This window comes from Coregonus clupeaformis, chromosome 28, assembly GCF_020615455.1.
Source record: "Coregonus clupeaformis isolate EN_2021a chromosome 28, ASM2061545v1, whole genome shotgun sequence".
NCBI lineage: Eukaryota > Metazoa > Chordata > Actinopteri > Salmoniformes > Salmonidae > Coregonus > Coregonus clupeaformis.
Genome location: NC_059219.1, coordinates 3615931 through 3635533, shown reverse-complemented (window position 1 = coordinate 3635533; position 19603 = coordinate 3615931). Strand labels below are relative to the sequence as shown.

Below are 19603 nucleotides of genomic sequence, written 5' to 3'. Positions count from 1 at the left end.
AAAAGGATATGTACAGTGGATTGCGAAAGTATTCACCCCCTTGGCATTTTTCCTATTTTGTTGCCTTACAACCTGGAATTGATTTTGGGGGGGATTGTATCATTTGATTTACACAACATGCCTACCATTTTGAAGATGCAAAATATTTTTTATTGTGAAACAAACAAGAAATATGACAAAAAAACAGAAAACTTGAGCGTGCATAACTATTCACCCCCCCATATTAAAGACTTTGTAGAGCCACATTTTGCAGCAATTACAGCTGCAAGTATCTTGGGGTATGTCTCTATAAGCTTGGCACATCTAGCCACTGGGATTTTTGCCCATTCTTCAAGGCAAAACTGCTCCAGCTCCTTCAAGTTGGATGGGTTCCGCTGGTGTACAGCAATCTTTAAGTCATACCACAGATTCTCAATTGGATTGAGGTCTGGGCTTTGACTAGGCCATTCCAAGACATTTACATGTTTCCCCTTAAACCACTCGAGTGTTGCTTTAGCAGTATGCTTAGGGTCATTGTCCTGCTGGAAGGTGAAGCTCCGTCCCAGTCTCAAATCTCTGGAAGACCGAAACAGGTTTCCCTCAAGAATTTCCCTGTATTTAGCGCCATCCATCATTCCTTCAATTCTAACAAGTTTCCCAGTCCCTGCCGATAAAAAACATCCCCATAGCATGATGCTGCCACCACCATGCTTCACTGTGGGGATGGTGTTCTTGGGGTGATGAGAGATGTTGGGTTTGCGCCAGACATAGCGTTTTGCTTGATGTCTCATCTGACCAGAGTGTGGTCCTCTGTAACTCAATTGGTAGAGCATGGCGCTTGTAACGCCAGGGTAGTGGGTTCGATCCCCGGGACCTCCCATACGTAAAAATGTTTGCGCAAATGACTGTAAGTCGCTTTGGATAAAAGCGTCTGCTAAATGGCTTATTATTATTACCTTCTTCCATATGTTTGGGGAGTCTCCCACATGCCTTTTGGTGAACACCAAACGTGTTTACTTATTTTTTTTCTTTAAGCAATGGCTTTTTTCTGGCCACTAAGCCCAGCTCTGTGGAGTGTACGGCTTAAAGTGGTCCTATGGACAGATACTCCAATCTCCGCTGTGGAGATTTGCAGCTCCTTCAGGGTTATCTTTGGTCTCTTTGTTGCCTCTCTGATTAATAACCTCCTTGCCTGGTCCGTGAGTTTTGGTGGGCGGCCCTCTCTTGGCAGGTTTGTTGAGGTGCCATATTCTTTCCATTTTTTAAATAATGGATTTAATGGTGCTCCCTGGGATGTTCAAAGTTTCGGATATTTTTTTATAACCCAACCCTGATCTGTACTTCTCCACAACTTTGTCCCTGACCTGTTTGGAGAGCTCCTTGGTCTTCATGTTGCCACTTGCTTGGTGGTGCTCCTTGCTTAGTGGTGTTGCAGACTCTGGGGCCTTTCAGAACAGGTGTATACAGTGGGGAGAACAAGTATTTGATACACTGCCGATTTTGCAGGTTTTCCTACTTACAAAGCATGTAGAGGTCTGTAATTTTTTATCATAGGTACACTTCAACTGTGAGAGACGGAATCTAAAACAAAAATCCAGAAAAATCACATTGTATGATTTTTAAGTAATTAATTAGCATTTTATTGCATGCCATAAGTATTTGATCACCTACCAACCAGTAAGAATTCCGGCTCTCACAGACCTGTTAGTTTTTCTTTAAGAAGCCCTCCTGTTCTCCACTCATTACCTGTATTTACTGCACCTGTTTGAACTCGTTACCTGTATAAAAGACACCTGTCTACACTCAATCAAACAGACTCCAACCTCTCCACAATGGCCAAGACCAGAGAGCTGTGTAAGGACATCAGGGATACAATTGTAGACCTGCACAAGGCTGGGATGGGCTACAGGACAATAGGCAAGCAGCTTGGTGAGAAGGCAACAACTGTTGGCGCAATTATTAGAAAATGGAAGAAGTTCAAGATGACGGTCAATCACCCTCGGTCTGGGGCTCCATGCAAGATCTTACCTCATGGGGCATCAATGATCATGAGGAAGGTGAGGGATCAGCCCAGAACTACACGGCAGGACCTGGTCAATGACCTGAAGAGAGCTGGGACCACAGTCTCAAAGAAAACCATTAGTAACACACTACGCCGTCATGGATTAAAATCCTGCAGTGCACGCAAGGTCCCCCTGCTCAAGCCAGCGCATGTCCAGGCCCGTCTGAAGTTTGCCAATGACCATCTGGATGATCCAGAGGAGGAATGGGAGAAGGTCATGTGGTCTGATGAGACAAAAATATAGCTTTTTGGTCTAAACTCCACTCGCCGTGTTTGGAGGAAGAAGAAGGCTGAGTACAACCCCAAGAACACCATCCCAACCGTGAAGCATGGAGGTGGAAACATCATTCTTTGGGGATGCTTTTCTGCAAAGGGGACAGGACGACTGCACCGTATTGAGGGGAGGATGGATGAGGCCATGTATCGCAAGATTTTGGCCAACAATCTCCTTCCCTCAGTAAGAGCATTGAAGATGGGTTGTGGCTGGGTCTTCCAGCATGACAACGACCCGAAACACACAGCCAGGGCAACTAAGGAGTGGCTCCGTAAGAAGCATCTCAAGGTCCTGGAGTGGCCTAGCCAGTCTCCAGACCTGAACCCAATAGAAAATCTTTGGAGGGAGCTGAAAGTCCGTATTGCCCAGCGACAGCCCCGAAACCTGAAGGATCTGGAGAAGGTCTGTATGGAGGAGTGGGCCAAAATCCCTGCTGCAGTGTGTGCAAACCTGGTCAAGACCTACAGGAAACGTATGATCTCTGTAATTGCAAACAAAGGTTTCTGTACGAAATATGAAGTTCTTCTTTTCTGATGTATCAAATACTTATGTCATGCAATAAAATGCAAATTAATTACTTAAAAATCATACAATGTGATTTTCTGGATTTTTGTTTTAGATTCTGTCTCTCACAGTTGAAGTGTAGCTATGATACAAATTACAGACCTCTACATGCTTTGTAAGTAGGAAAACCTGCAACATCGGCAGTGTATCAAATAGTTGTTCTCCCCACTGTATATACTGAGATCATGTGACAGATCATGTGACACTTAGATTGCACACAGGTGGACTTTATTTAACTAATTATGTGACTTCTGAAGGTAATTGGTTGCACAATATCTTATTTAGGGGCTTCATAGCAAAGGGGGTGAATACATATGCACGCACCACTTTTCCATCATAAATTCTTTTGAATTTTTTGAAACAAGTTGTTTTTTTCATTTCACTTCACCAATTAGGACTATTTTGTGTATGTCCATTACATGAAATCCAAATAAAAATCCATTTAAATTACAGGTTGTAATGCAACAAAATAAGAAAAATGAATGTACAGTAATGGAAAAAAGTATTTGATCCCCTGCTGATTTTGTACGTTTGCCCACTGACAAAGACATGATCAGTCTATAATTTTAATGGTAGTTTTTTTTAACAGTGAGAGACAGAATAACTACAAAAAAATCCAGAAAAATGCATGTCAAAAATGTTATAAATTTATTTGCATTTTAATGAGGGAAATAAGTATTTGACCCCTCTGCAAAACATTACTTAGTACTTGGTGGCAATCACAGAGGTCAGACGTTTCTTGTAGTTGGCCACCAGGTTTGCACACATCTCAGGAGGGATTTTGTCCCACTCCTCTTTGCAGATCTTCTCCAAGTCATTAAGGTTTCGAGGCTGACGTTTGGCAACTCGAACCTTCAGCTCCCTCCACAGATTTTCTATGGGATTAAGGTCTGGAGACTGGTGAGGCCACTCCAGGACCTTAATGTGCTTCTTGCTGAGCCACTCCTTTGTTGCCTTGGCCGTGTGTTTTGGGTCATTGCCATGCTGGAATACCCATCCACGACCCATTTTCAATGCCCTGGCAGAGGGAAGGAGGATCTCACCCAAGATTTGACGGTACATGGCCCCGTCCATCGTCCCTTTAAAGCGGTGAAGTTGTCCTGTCCCCTTAGCAGAAAAACACTCCCAAAGCATAATTTTTCCACCTCCATGTTTGACGGTGGGGATGGTGTTCTTGGGGTCATAGGCAGCATTCCTCCTCCTCCAAACACGGCGAGTTGATGCCAAAGAGCTCCATTTTGGTCTCATCTGACCACAACACTTTCACCCAGTTCTCCTCTGAATCATTTAGATGTTCATTGGCAAACTTCCGACAGGCCTGTATATGTGCTTTCTTGAGCAGGGGGACCTTGCGGGCGCTGCAGGATTTCAGTCCTTCACTGCGTAGTGTGTTACCAATTGTTTTCTTGGTGACTATGGTCCCAGCTGCCTTGAGATCATTGACAAGATCCTCCCGTGTAGTTCTGGGTTGATTCCTCACCGTTCTCATGATCATTGCAACTCCACAAGGTGAGATCTTGCATGGAGCCCCAGGCCGAGGGAGATTGACAGTTCTTTTGTGTTTCTTCTATTTGCGAATAATCGCATAAACTGTTGTCACCTTCTCACCAAGCTGCTTGGCGATGGTCTTGTAGCCCATTCCAGCCTTGTGTAGGTCTACAATCTTGTCCCTGACATCCTTGGAGAGCTCTTTGGTCTTGGCCATGGTGGAAAGTTTGGAATCTGATTGATTGATTGCTTCTGTGGACAGGTGTCTTTTATACAGGTAACAAGCTGAGATTAGCAGCACTCCCTTTAAGAGTGTGCTCAGCTCATTACCTGTATAAAAGACACCTGGGAGCCAGAAATCTTTCTGATTGAGAAGGGGTCAAATACTTATTTCCCTCATTAAAATGCAAATCAATTTATAACATGCGTTTTTCTGGATTTTTTTGTTGTTATTCTGTCTCTCACTGTTCAAATAAACCTACCATTAAAATTATAGACTGACTTTGTCAGTGGGCAAACATACAAAATCAGCAGGGGATCAAATACTTTTCTCCCTCACTGTATGCATGTATGTATGTATATGTATGTATGTATGTATGTATGTATGTATGTATGTATGTATGTATGTATGTATGTATATGTGTATGTGTGTGTATGTGTGTATGTATGTGTATGTGTGTATGTATGTGTGTATATATATGTGTATGTATATATGTACAGTGGGGAAAAAAAATATTTAGTCAGCCACCAATTGTGCAAGTTCTCCCACTTAAAAAGATGAGAGAGGCCTGTCATTTTCATCATAGGTACACGTAATACTATTGTAATTATTCTGCACTATAGCCTATTTATTGCCTTACCTCCATAACTTGCTACATTTGCACACACTGTATATATATTTTCTGTTGTATTTCTGACTTTATGTTTTTTTACCCCATATGTAACTCTGTGTTGTTTTTATTGCACTACTTTGCTTTATCTTGGCCAGGTCGCAGTTGTAAATGAGAACCTGTTCTCAACTGGCTTACCTGGTTAAATAAAGGTTAAATAAAAAAATAAATAAAAAAAATACTATGACAGACAAAATGAGAAAAGAAAATCCAGAAAATCACATTGTAGGATTTTTAATGAATTTATTTGCAAATTATGGTGGAAAATAAGTATTTGGTCAATAACAAAAGTTTCTCAATACTTTGTTATATTCCCTTTGTTGGCAATGACACAGGTCAAACGTTTTCTGTAAGTCTTCACAAGGTTTTCACACACTGTTGCTGGTATTTTGGCCCATTCCTCCATGCAGATCTCCTCTAGAGCAGTGATGTTTTTGGGCTGTCGCTGGGCAACACAGACTTTCAACTCCCTCCAAAGATTTTCTATGGGGTTGAGATCTGGAGACTGGCTAGGCCACTCCAGGACCTTGAAATGCTTCTTACGAAGCCACTCCTTCGTTGCCCGGGCGGTGTGTTTGGGATCATTGTCAGGCTGAAAGACCCAGCCACGTTTCATCTTCAATGCCCTTGCTGATGGAAGGAGGTTTTCACTCAAAATCTCATGATACATGGCCCCATTCATTCTTTCCTTTACACGGATCAGTCGTCCTGGTCCCTTTGCAGAAAAACAGCCCCAAAGCATGATGTTTCCACCCCCATGCTTCACAGTAGGTATGGTGTTCTTTGGATGCAACTCAGCATTCTATGTCCTCCAAACACGACGAGTTGAGTTTTTACCAAAAAGTTCTATTTTGGTTTCATCTGACCATATGACATTCTCCCAATCCTCTTCTGGATCATCCAAATGCACTCTAGCAAACTTCAGACGGGCCTGGACATGTACTGGCTTAAGCAGGGGGACACGTCTGCACTGCAGGATTTGAGTCCCTGGCCGGCGTAGTGTGTTACTGATGGTAGGCTTTGTTACTTTGGTCCCAGCTCTCTGCAGGTCATTCACAAGGTCCCCTTCGTGTGGTTCTGGGATTTTTGCTCACCGTTCTTGTGATCATTTTGACCCCACGGGGTGAGATCTTGCGTGGAGCCCCAGATCGAGGGAGATTATTAGTGGTCTTGTATGTCTTCCATTTCCTAATAATTGCTCCCACAATTGATTTATTCAAACCAAGCTGCTTACCTATTGCAGATTCAGTCTTCCCAGCCTGGTGCAGGTCTACAATTTTGTTTCTGGTGTCCTTCGACAGCTCTTTGGTCTTGGCCATAGTGGAGTTTGGAGTGTGACTGTTTGAGGTTGTGGACAGGTGTCTTTTATACTGATAACAAGTTCAAACAGGTGCCATTAATACAGGTAACGAGTGGAGGACAGAGGAGCCTCTTAAAGAAGAAGTTACAGGTCTGTGAGAGCCAGAAATCTTGCTTGTTTGTAGGTGACCAAATACTTATTTTCCACCATAATTTGCAAATAAATTCATTAAAAATCCTACAATGTGATCTTCTGGAGAAATAAAATCTCAATTTGTCTGTCATAGTTGACGTGTACCTATGATGAAAATTAGAGGCCTCTCTCATCTTTTTAAGTGGGAGAACTTGCACAATTGGTGGCTGACTAAATACTTTATTTCCCCACTGTATATGTATGTATATATATATATATATATATATATAAAAACATGAGGGATTGGAAGTGATGCAGACAATTACTTTGATGGAAGTTACAATCTATCTGCAATATTAAGCTGATCTACCCCCTAAAAAAATAAAAAAATAAAAAATAAAATAGATTGATTTGAGTTCGGTAGCTGGAATACAATAAATATATGTCTATGTTCGCCTTGGTAAAAGAGAGAGAGACTTGTTCTCTCCTCCAGTTTCAGGAATAATTCTTAACATGAGTGTCAGAATAAGACGTGTCGCTTGCGAAGAAACAAGGAATGGGTTGGCTGTCTGAACAATGTGATACTGTGAATACTTAGAATAGTTTAACAAAACACAAAATTAACCTTATTTATTTTATCTCCTCCTCTCCTCCCTCCCTTCTGTTCTCTCCTCCCTCTCCTCCTTTCCTCCCTCCATTCTGTTATCTCCTCCCTCTCCTCTCTCCTCCTCTCTTCCCTTCATTCTCTAATTGGAGTTTTAGAGAAATTTATCTCTCTTTACAGGGTCAAAAACTGTATTTTTCAACCTCTCCTCCTTGTTTAACTTTTTCCACAGCAAAAGGGGGATCATTACGAACAATGACTTCCCTGCAACAATCTGCACTTAATGTTAATTTATACAACTAACTAATTACTACCAACTGGTGGAAATCACATATGGAGGTTCCCTCTCTCCCACGCTAGGGCTGTGAACTCGACGGTGTGTGTGTGTGTGTGTGTGTGTGAGTGCATGCGTGTGTGCGTGCGACATGCATGAGTGTGTGTGTGCAAGCGTGCAAGCGTACGTATGTGTGTGTGTGTGTGTGTGACAGAACAACACTTTTGAGACAGCAGAGGGGCCTGTGGAGGATTAGCTAGCCCAGGGGATTGACCGACAGATAAAGAGAGAGACAGAGAGAGAGAGAGACTGCTGGGCTCCCTCAAGTTCTCAAGGCCATTTTCTTTCTTCCCTTTTCTTTTCTATCTCCTCCTTTCGTGTTCTCTTCTTCTTCATCGGGGAACGTATCCGCCCTTCCTATTGTCAGCCATTCAAGTGTATGATTGCGTGAGTGAGCTCCTACCAGTGTGTGCTAATGTGGCACAATGGTCCTGGCTAAGTGTTGTCCTATAAAATGCCCCACTGCCTCTAAAAGCAAGCTGGAGTTTTTTTTTAAATCACCATGAAAATAAATGTGCTCTGTGACATACGTTAGAGTTTAAAATTTTCAGTATGGAGACACATGGTGCCAGCGGAGAGCCTTCTACGTGTGTCTGTGTGTTTCGGGCGTGTGCGTACGTACGTGTGTTTGTGCGAGCATAAGTCACAGCCCCCTCTGCAGTAAAAACAGCCCATTCCCCCTGACCCCTAGCTCTATATACAACCCCACTGCAACCGACAGGACACAGATCATAAAGCTGCCGCTACACCTGACCTGGGACCTGCCCTTAAGACATCCTGGATGGCCTGAACCCAGAGCAACACCAGAGAGAGGCTGCTTACTTCCTCTCTGAAAAGTGTTGTTGCACCAGCTGACTACAGCTTTACAGTCAACATGTATAATACAGCTTACACAGACAACAGTAGAGATGTATAGCTTACCAGCCTATTCAAACTACCAGTCAAATCTTCTATTAATCAACATCAAGCATTCAGAGAGAGTCAAAGGGTGACCAGAGTGGCCCTGCCTATGAATTCATCCTAAGCATGACTCAGAGAGGGAATGAGAGAAGCAGAGAGAGGGAATGAGAGAAGCAGAGAGAGAGAAGCAGAGAGAGAGAGAGAGAGAGAGAGAGAGAGAGAGAGAGAGAGAGAGAGAGAGAGAGAGAGAGAGAGAGAGAGAGAGAGAGAACCGAGGAGGACCGGTGAGTTGCCAGGGCAGAGGCAGCATCACTCTAGGGGCTGAGATGAACATCTGCGCCCCAAATACTGCAGCTAGTTTTCTCTATGATCTGGTTCTATCTCGCTTGTATTCTAACTCGCTATACAACAGTGGTGTGTGCTACCTAACTGTGGTGTGTGTTGTATAGGTTAAACGTACAGTCCAGTAGAGGCAGCGGAGGGTTCACTTCAGCCAATAGTGAAGTGTCTGTCCCTAGCTGCCTGTGTGTGTGTCTATCCAGCCCCAGTGCAGTCGCTCCTGAGCCCAGACCTGGCCCTCCTCTCACCCCTGCTGCTCTCTGCTCTGCTCTCATTATTAGTCCTAATGACAGACATACTCACTCCAGCACGGAATCACACACACACACACGCGCCAGCGTGATCCCCCCTCCTCTTCACACACTTCCAACTCTCTACTCAACATCTGACACAATTTTAAAACCAGCACTATCACACAGTGGTGTGTGTGTGTCTCGGGGGTAACAGGTAGGCAGTATAGGTAGACAGGAGAGTAATGTGTTGTGTGTGTAACATCACGAAGTCGATAAGGGAGCGCTATGGCTAGTCATTTATTAAAGGCCAACAGTTCTACTCCTGCTAGGCCTCTCTCTAGCAGTGGCTCAGCCAGCTGGGCTGCTCAGTGTTCTCTCACACACAGACACAGACACTGGGGAGACGAGGCAGGCTGTACTGACCCAGTATCTTACACCAGCGTGTCTCTGTACAACTCCACATTTATCTAGCCACTAAGTAGAGCAGCGCTGGTCACACTGATAAAAACTATGTCTTTGTAACTTCTGCCTCAACCCTGGACCAGTTTGTGTGTGTGTGTGTGGGTGTGTGTGTGTGTGTGTGTGTGTGTGTGTGTGTGTCGAGCCACTGGTTTTACATAAGGACAGTGTCTAAGAGAAGATGGCTAGTGTTTAGCTCAAGGCCTGGTTATATAAAGCCAGCCTCTCTCTCTTTCTAGTCTTGTTTTTAGGGTGTTTATTGTTTTCTGACCCAATTAATCTCTTTGGTCCTTCGCTCACATCCCTTTCTTCACAGCACATGTGCCTATACCGGGGTGAGTGTGTGTGTGTGAGTGTGCGCTAACATGTGTATGTTTGCAAGCCTGTGTGTGTGTGTACGTGCGCCCGTGTGAGTGTCTGGGTGCACGCCCACGCCCCTGTGTGTGTGTGCCATTGATCCAGCTGGAGGCAGGCAGTGTGTGAAAGGGGGACTGCAGCAGTATTAATACAGGCCTTTCAGAGAGAGAGAGAGAGTGAGAGAAAGAGAGAAAGAAAGAAAGAAAGAAAGAAAGAAAGAAAGAAAGAAAGATAAAAGAAAGACAGAAAGAAAGAAAGAAAGAAAGAAAGAAAGAAAGAAAGAAAGAAAGAAAGAAAGAAAGAAAGAAAGAAAGAAAGAAAGAAAGAAAGAAAGAAAGAAAGAAAGAAAGAAAGAAAGAAAGAAAGAAAGAAAGAATTAAGAGAAAGAAAGAAGAGAAAGAAAGAAGAGAAAGAGCGCGGAGAAGGATGAAATTGATTTTTATATAGTAGTGAGAGCTGGGCTCTACTTCTCTTCTCTCTCTCTCTCTCTCTCTCTCTCTCGATCCCTCTCTCTCTCTCCCTCTCTCTCTCTCTCTCTCTCTCTCTCTGTCTCCACCCTCGCTCTTCATCTCCCCCCTTTTCTTTCCTCTCCTCTTTCTGCCTTTCTGTTCTGGCTGTTTTGTGTGTGTCTGCTCTCGAGGCGCTGAGGCCTTTTGTTAGCGTGTTTCATTTTAATGGCAACGGTCGGGGAGATAATGGTACTGCCCATTCTGGTGTGGTACTGTAGCCCTGCTAATGGAGTGTGTGAAGCTGCCGCTACCGCTCTCAAACTGTGTGTGTGTGTGTATGTCTCGGTCTGTATCTGTACCGCCTGACTCACAGACAGTCAGTCATTATTGGGGTTATAGTATGGCCAGATCACAGAGTCCTCCTGTACAATAAACCCAGAACTCAAATAGGTCTAGAGCTCCCACAACATCTAGCCAACAGCACACTTCTCAGAATCTCTCCAAACAACCCTGTTTATTGCGAGTCTTCTCCACCAAACTCATAACAACCTTTCTGACATTATGACTACATTGAAAAACACATACCAACCCTATGTCTCTGGGACTCACACAAGCACAAAAACACACATGCCCCAAGCACTGTTTTCTCAATTGTTGGGCCCTCTGTGAAATGAAACTGGACTGTGGGGCTCCGTGCAGAACCAAAATGTCCACAGGTAGAATAGTGTATTATTTCAAGGGCAGAAGAAAATAACTCCAGTAAAAAAAATTGTCCTAATAATAGACCACAGCCACACTTGAAGAAATGCATGGAGCAAATGACTTTGTATAGGGCCTGGTGCACTGATTGGTCACCACACACACCTCCATGCAGTGTGATGGTCTGTTACATGTAATATAAATAACCTGTACTGTACACACACACCCGCATGCACACACTGCTGGCTTTGTTGTCCTGGCCTAGGCCTGTTTGACTTAGGGATCAACTGTAAAACTGTTGTGTGGCATACTCAAGAGTCTGAGCAAAGTCAAGGTGTCCACACACCCACACAGCAGCTGGATACACACACACCCACATGCACACACACATAGACACATTTCCATGTTGACACACACGCAAGCACACAGAGAGATCACCTGCTACTAAAGGCTGAAGTGAGAGAGATAACAAAAGAGAGAGTAAGAGAGACCTGGATACATACACACACTCGGATGGACACACACACACACACACATGTCCACGTTGACACACACACAAGCACACACACAGAGAGAGAGAGAGAGAGAGAGAGAGAGAGAGAGAGAGAGAGAGAGAGAGAGAGAGAGAGAGAGAGAGAGAGAGAGAGAGAGAGAGAGAGAGAGAGAGAGAGAGAGAGAGAGAGAGAGAGAGAGAGAGAGAGAGAGAGAGAGAGAGAGAGAGAGAGAGAGAGAGAGAGAGCATTAAAAGGCTGATGGTCCTTGTACTATCAGCTTGTAATAAATATGCAAAGTGGTTGTTAGACAATGGCTCTGGACAGCTGATGCTGTCTGCCCTGAAACAAAGGGCTGACTCTCTCTGTCACACACACTTACAGAAACACAGACACACACACCCTGTCGCCAGGCTCGTTACATAATGTGTTCGTTAGGATGGAGCAAGAGAGGGAAGGAGGCCTGGCACTATCACCTGTACTAAAGGCTAAAGTGAGAGAAAATGAAAGAGAGAGAAACATAGAGAGAGAGAGAGAGTGAAAGAGAAAGAGAGAATGATAGAGAGAGAGAGAGAGAGAGAGAGAGAGAGAGAGAGAGAGAGAGAGAGAGAAATATAAAGACAGAGACAGAGGGTTATAAAGAGAGAGCGAGAGAGAGAGAGAAAAGAGAAAGCGATGTAGAAAAGTACATCTTTGTACATGTTGACTGACCTTCTGGTTCGTTTTTGATGAGCTCCTCCATCTTCCTCTGTTTCAGTGTGTCCACCACGTCTGCCAGGCTGCCCTTACGTCTCTCTGGGGTCCCCAACGCTACGGCCCCTGAACCCCCCTCCTCCACCTGCTGCTTACTGCCTGGAGAGGTAGAGGAGTTGTGCTGGGGGTAGGGGCTCAGAGACCAACCCTTACTGCCATCCTGGTCCTGCAGAGAGAGGAAGTATGAGTACTTGTCTTAAAAGCCCAGTGCAGTCAAAAACATGATTTTCCTGTGTTTTATATATATTTCCACACTATAAGGTTGGAATAATACTGTGAAATTGTGAAAATGATGATATGCCCTTTTAGTGTAAGAGCTGTTTTGGTGGGATGGAGTTTTGGCCTGCCTGGTGACATCACCAGGCGGTAAATCAGTTAATAGACCAGTAAGAAATAGTGTTCCAACCCTCTCTGCCAATAATAGCTAGTTTTCCGTTTCCCCCTCCCCACTCAGGCCACTCCGAGACAGTCCTAGCAAAATTCTTGCTTGAGAAGTTCTTTGCTTAGAAGCTATTTCTGTTTCATTTTGACCATTTTAATTAAAAGCAATCACACTAAGGTACTTAAAATGGCTGTTTTGGACCTTCAATGACATTCCATTAATTAGTGTTTGAATTCAGCATATTGCTGATGTTTGTGTTAAAACCAGTATCTCAATCTCACTCACAGAACAGCCACAGAGAGGAAGAGAGGAGACTGAGAGAAGGGAAGAGAGTAGGTAGAAAGGACTCCAGACAAGATAGAAGTGTAAACTCAGAGATCCGTATGGAGGAGAGGAGAGGAGGACTACAGTAACTGGCATCCTCCCTCTCATTATCCCTCGTTCTCTCCTTCTTTTATCTGGCTGTGCTACACTTTCATCGGTGGCCAGCCATCTTAAGTTAGGGCACTCACTCTCTGTTGGATCCTAAGGAATCTGCATGCCACTGACTTGGAGGTAGTTAACAGAGGAAAGACATAAAACAGAAAAGATTTCACTCAGGATGTTGGGAGAGAGCTACTGTAATGTCTTTCAAAGACTAAAACGTTTTACTTTGAAAGAGATCCAATAAGCATTCCTGCTTGTCCAAATGTCTCACTTGCAAGTTTTCTTTGTGAATGAGCTTATTTGTGACAATAAACTTAAGTTGCATCGCCATCACAAAAATTTACAGTAAACTTACACACAACAACGAGAAACTTACAGTAAGTTTTAGGTCAATGGATATTCTGGATTCATAACCTTTGACATACTAACTCCACTGTCCTGTCCTAACAATCAATAGATTTAGAGGTGTCTCAACTAAATGAACTGCGACAATGTGGTGACCACCTTGTCATGATCAACTTTAACAAGCATACACACACTTACAGTATATCGTGGTCCTCTGTAGCTCAGCTGGTAGAGCACGGCGCTTGTAATGCCAAGGTAGTGGGTTCGATCCCCGGGACCACCCATACACAAAAATGTATGCACGCGTGACTGTAAGTCGCTTTGGATAAAAGCGTCTGCTAAATGGCATATTATTATTATATCACACTGCATGCACGGACACACACACACACACACACACACACACACACACAGTAAAACAGGTGGTGTGAGATAATAAGAACAGATTAGTCAAAGATTAACCCTGATTTACAGGGGGACTATTGACCTTGTCTGCAAATACCTGACTTGTTTTGTAATTCAACTTTACAAAAGATGTCCTTGCTCTGGCTTTCTCCAGAGAGAAGAGTTTAGGGTTTAGATGCTTAGGGTAGCAACACCCGCTGTGTGTGTGTGTGTGTGTGTGTGTGACGGGTGTGTGTGTGTTGTTTGTGTGGTAGACGATGAGCTTATCCCAAGGAGAAGACGGAGGACTGGGAAAGCTTGGCCTAACTCACACCTTTAGGAGGTTTGCACGCACACAAACCCTGATATCGATATCAGTTTGTAAATGATATCTCTACATGCCTGTTGATCTGTGAGCTGTTATTGAGCAGATGCGGTACTAATATTGAACTTGATTCCTGATGGAGGTACAGTAGTTTCCTTAATAATATTGCTGCCACATACTGTAACTGTAACTGTAACTATAAACTGTACCATCCCCAACAGAGTATTTAGCAGTCTGAAGTCAGTTGGTTTCAGGTTTTAATATTAATACTGCTTTCATTGTCAACGAACCGGCACGGTATAGCAGAGAGGTGAGCAAAGTTCAGAAGGGAAAGTGCTGTCACTTTCCCCGACTCCTCCTAGAGACTGTCCTGTATACATGTACACTCACACCACTCCCAGAGATGAAGTCAACACATTCAATAATTCATTCACAAATGGGTTTTAGGGATGGAATGAATGAATGAATGATAGTGGATAGCCAAAGCAATAAGTCAAATTCAATAGGTGAGATATGTCACCAGGTTTCTTGGTAATGGTAAAGTATAATAGTGACTGTTCTGTGTTTTTGTCTCATGATCTCCACGTTTCTATAGAGGTAGTCATCTAGTGTGCTGATCACTGGAGGCTACAGAACTGTTAACTCTCCTCTCATCTTTCTCTCTCTCTTTTATCTCTCTCTCTCTCTTCTCCCCTCCACCTCTCTCTGTTTCTCTCTCTCTCTCTTCTCCCCTCCACCTCTCTCTGTTTCTCTCTCTGTTTCTCTCTCTCTCTCTCTCTCTCTCTCTCTCTCTCTCTCTCTCTCTCTCTCTTCGCTCTCTCACTCTCTCAATTCAATTCAAAGGGCTTTATTGGCATGGGAAAAATATGTTTACATTCCCAAAGCAAGTAAAATAGATCATAAACAAAAGTGAAATAAACAATAAAAAATGTATTGTAAATACTACACTCACAAAAGTTCCAAAGGAATAGAGATATTTCAAATGTCATATTATGGCTATATACAGTGTTGTAACGATGTGCAAATAGTTAAAGTACAAAAGGGAAAATAAATCAGCATTAATATGGGTTGTATTTACAATGGTGTTTGTTCTCTCTCTCTCTCTCTCTCTCTCTCTCTCTCTCTCTCTCTCCTCTCTCTCTCTCTCTCTCGGCTGACACAATTAAGTGATAATACTGTATCTCTCTCCTTCCATCCCAGGATAAGGGAAGTCAATGACACTTATTGATGAGACCAGAAACATCATCACTAAACAGATATGTGACAGAAAGTGGTAGGGACAGCCAAAGGGAGAGAAAGAGAAAGAGAGAGAGAGAGAGAGAGAGAGAGAGAGAGAGAGAGAGAGAGAGAGAGAGAGAACAAACACTTATTGTTTATTTCACTTTTGTTTACTATCTACTTCACTTGCTTTGGCAAAGTTAACACACGTTTCCCATGCCAATAAAGCCCTTAAATTGAATTGAAATTGAAATTGAATTGAAATTGAAATTGAATTGAGAGAGAGAGAGCGAGAGAGAGAGAGAGAGAGAGAGAGAGAGAGAGAGAGAGAGAGAGAGAGAGAGAGAGAGAGAGAGAGAGAGAGAGAGAGAGACAGAGAGACAGAGAGAGAGAGGCAGTGGTTTTCCATCGGTTGTGACTGGATCTGCCCACATTAGTGAAGCATGGCATCTCCACCAGCCCAGTCACACCTGTCACATCCCATTTATTTAATCCACTGCGTACTTAGCAAAGCAGCACTCTTTATTTCTAGAAAGATGTCTGGAAAACAAAACAAACAGAAAAGAGAGGGAGATGGAGGGGAGGGGGGATGGAGGGGAGGAGAATGCTCCGATCCCTTTTCCTCCCTTCTTCAAATCTGCACAGATGTCATCTTGAGACGGCCACAATGAGGGTCATTTGTTAATCAAAGAGAATTAATACAACATGATTCATCTTCAAAGTCGGCTACATTAGCACTTTGACATTATTTATGTGCAAAGCAGAGAGCAGATACTGTCATCCACATTGCAGCAACTTCAATGGCTTAAATATCCCTCCATATTATAATCCATACACCATGCACTGACAACATATTTCCTCATGCTATTCAAGTAGCCTGCAGAAGATTACAACAAAACGCCAAGTCCAACTCAGGAATCAGCCTGACAACCTATCATACAGAGACCTGATTGTATTTGCGTGTGTGTGTGTGTGTGTGTGTGTGTGTGTGTGTGTGTGTGTGTGTGTGTGTGTGTGTGTGTGTGTGTGTGTGTGTGTGTGCACGCAAAAGCAAGAGAGAGCATGTTTTTAGAATATAAATGTATTTATGAATACTGTAAATGTTAGTCTCTGTCTTTAAAGAATAGTGTGTGTATGCTATTTGTCTGTATCTGTGTGTGTGTCTGTGTGTGTGTCTGTGTGTGTGTCTGTGTGTGTGTCTATGTGTGTATGCATGTCTGTGTATGCTTGGGTGGTGTTTAAGTATGTTTGTGTGAGTGCCAGTATGTTTGTAGCATGCGCCAGTGAGTGTGAATCTATGTATTTGATGTGGCAGGCTGACAGTGTGGGTGGTTCTGCTGCCTTTAGTTTGCAGATGTCAATTCTCTTCCGAAAGGCTGTAACAAAGTGAAACTGCGCCTCTCTCCTTCTCTCTCTCTCCTTCTCGCTCTCCTTCTCTCTCTCCATTCTTTATCCCTTTAGTGCCTCTGCATGGGAACAGAATTAAACAACTTTTGTCTTCTTAAGCTCATCTGTGAGGAGAGGCAGATTTAAACACACTTAACTCTTGCCAAAAAATTCAAAATGCTATTTTTTCCTTCCGCCAGCACAGATGCCGCTGCTCATGTTCCCTCTCTCTTTTTATTCCTCCATCTTCATCTTCCCTCCCTCATTCTCTCAATTGCCCTCCAGGGGAAACCTACCCATTTACCTTAGAGGTTCTCTGTTTCTTTCTCTCTCTCTCTCTCTCTCTCTCTCTCTCTCTCTCTCTCTCTCTCTCTCTCTCTCTCTCTCTCTCTCTCTCTCTCTCTCTCTCTCTCTCTCTCTCTCTCTCTCTCTCTCTCTCTCTCTCTCTCTCTCTCTCTCTCTCTCTCTCTCTCTCTCTCTGTCTCTCTCTCTCTCTGTCTCTCTCTCTCTCTCTCTCTCTCTCTCTCTCTCTCTCTCTCTCTCTCTCTCTCCCTCTCTCTCTCTCCCCTCTCTCTCTCCCCTCTCTCTCTCTCTCTCTCCCCTCTCGCATTTACTCTCTGGGTACATAACAGCACACACACACCACTCCACCCTGTGTGGGTTTGGAGTAGAACAGAGCAACACCAACAGTAGCAATTGAGGGGGTGCAATTCCCTGCCATGTCTCCAAGTTGGGAAGGTGTATGTGTTTAATGTGTGGTGCAGTGGTGTCGACAATTAAGGCATGGCCAATCTGGCAGTGGGAGTCACAGGAGGCACCTGAAGCACACACACACACACACACACACACACACACACACACACACACACACACACACACACACACACACACAGGCTACAGGGATGTAACTGCTCTCTCCTGGAGGTGACACTGACACCTACTCGCTGGTCTTAAACCAGCGCTGCCACACACACACACACACACACACACCGCTCAAACAATCCCAATCCCTTTAGCGCGGGGCTAAACACACACCTCATCTGCTGTGGCATCCACACACACCGGTTGGCCTACTCACAGCCTAACCCTAGCCCCCTACCCCCTACCCCCCACTCCTTACCCCACGTCCCACCTTATCTCTGCTTGGAGGACAAATACTCACCTCACTTAGCCTACAAATACTTTCCTATTCCCCCATCCCATCCACACACTGCAGTTCCAAACTTGTTCATATTTTATCTAATATTGCATATTTGACCATTTCACAATAATAATCATATCTTTAAAATAATAATTATATTAAAATGTAACAATAATAATAATAATAATAATAATAATAATAATAATACTCCTATGATGTATTTTGTTTTTAAATCATTGCACAAAATGGTCGAGATATTCCAGTTAAATTTACCTTAGCAGAAATGCACAGCTTTATTTTGTATATTTTAAATAACAGTTTATTAAAGCCCTTAATTGTCTACAAGCAAGCATGTGTTTATTCATTATGACAGCACTGGCAGGAGAAATTAAGTGTGACCACTGCGTTTGGTTTAAGACTGTTTGGTGTGCTGCTTCAAATCTGTCAAAATCCATACGAAAAAAATCGAATCGGAGGCAGGCGGCGCCTGGAGAATTTGGACATGAAATAACCAGATGAAAATTTTTGTTGTCGCTGTTTTTTTCTTTCCTAAGCGCGCGGCAGGACCTCATTAAACGGACAAAACGTACAGTAATTAACACCTATCTATTACCACCTGTCTATGTAATCTTCCCACTCTAACAAAATTAAACTGTTTGATTAGGCTACTAACCGTAAAACTCAGGGGAAAAAGTGGAGAAAGAAAGAAAGAAATGATAAATGCGCACCTATACTTACTTCTACAAACACACATGAGGAAAGAAAGGGAAAAAAAACGTTTTCGTTTTTTTAACTGCACCTCCTCTCCTCTCCTTTCCTCTCAACTCGGATTGGCAGCTTGGAGAGATGAAGAGGTCAGTGTGTTGGGGAGCGCGCCTCGCTGCCGTGTTAATTTACCATGACAAGATAAAGCGCGGTAATCTCCTCTCGGATGCTGCCTCTACAGCCGCCACTACCCGGCGACGAGCGCAGTCCATTCCCTCTCCCATATCACTTTATACAATTGCCGTGACAAAGCCCCTCCGAGGCGCGCGGTGTAAAGCTCTCTCTCACTCAACTCTTCTGCCAGTCAGCGCAGAGCGGATTGAGAGGGTAAAGCCGTAGCAAAATTTAACATCTTACACATGCCAAGCCTTGCCGCTTGCGCTAAATCCACCCTGTCCAGGAGACGGCTCCGTCGCGCTTTAATAATCCACATCAAATATTATGCGGGCGCACCCCTCCTCATTCTCCTTTTCAATGTCCCATTTCTGCTGTCAGTCAACCAACTGGCTCAAGTCGCATCTCATGTATAGAGGAATTTATAGTGTTGAAAAACGTAAGGAATTTCGAGATTGTATTTGTAGCATAGGCCTAAGTAATAATAATAATAATAATAATAATAATAATAATAATAATAATACAATGAAATATAATAATACTTCAATTATTAATGAATACGTGATTAATCACACTTAAAACAACAATCATTAATAAACGTTTTCAAATTTCAAACCAATACCTGTTCTAATGACTCAGTTTAAAAATACCTCCCCCTGTTATCTTAACATTACAAAGGTTGTAACCTATAGTCTCCCAAAGATGAGGTCCAATACCTATTGTCAACAGCATGCCATGATAAAGTATATCTTCCTGGTTAGAGAGAAAGAAAGAGAGAGGACTTTGGTTCATAGTCAGTGACTGTTGTCT

General features: G+C 43.4%; 1 protein-coding gene across 11 annotated transcripts in view; it reads right to left on the bottom strand.

Moving 5' to 3' along the window:
- Positions 1-19603, bottom strand: part of LOC121543628 (transcription factor SOX-5-like) — a 203338-nt gene that overhangs the window by 72743 nt on the left and 110992 nt on the right. For all 11 annotated transcript variants that reach the window (XM_045208484.1, XM_045208481.1, XM_041853648.2 and 8 more), the window contains one exon: positions 12266-12473. In XM_045208484.1, the coding sequence (XP_045064419.1) occupies positions 12266-12473 (208 nt within the window). The remainder of the gene's footprint in view (positions 1-12265; positions 12474-19603) is intronic.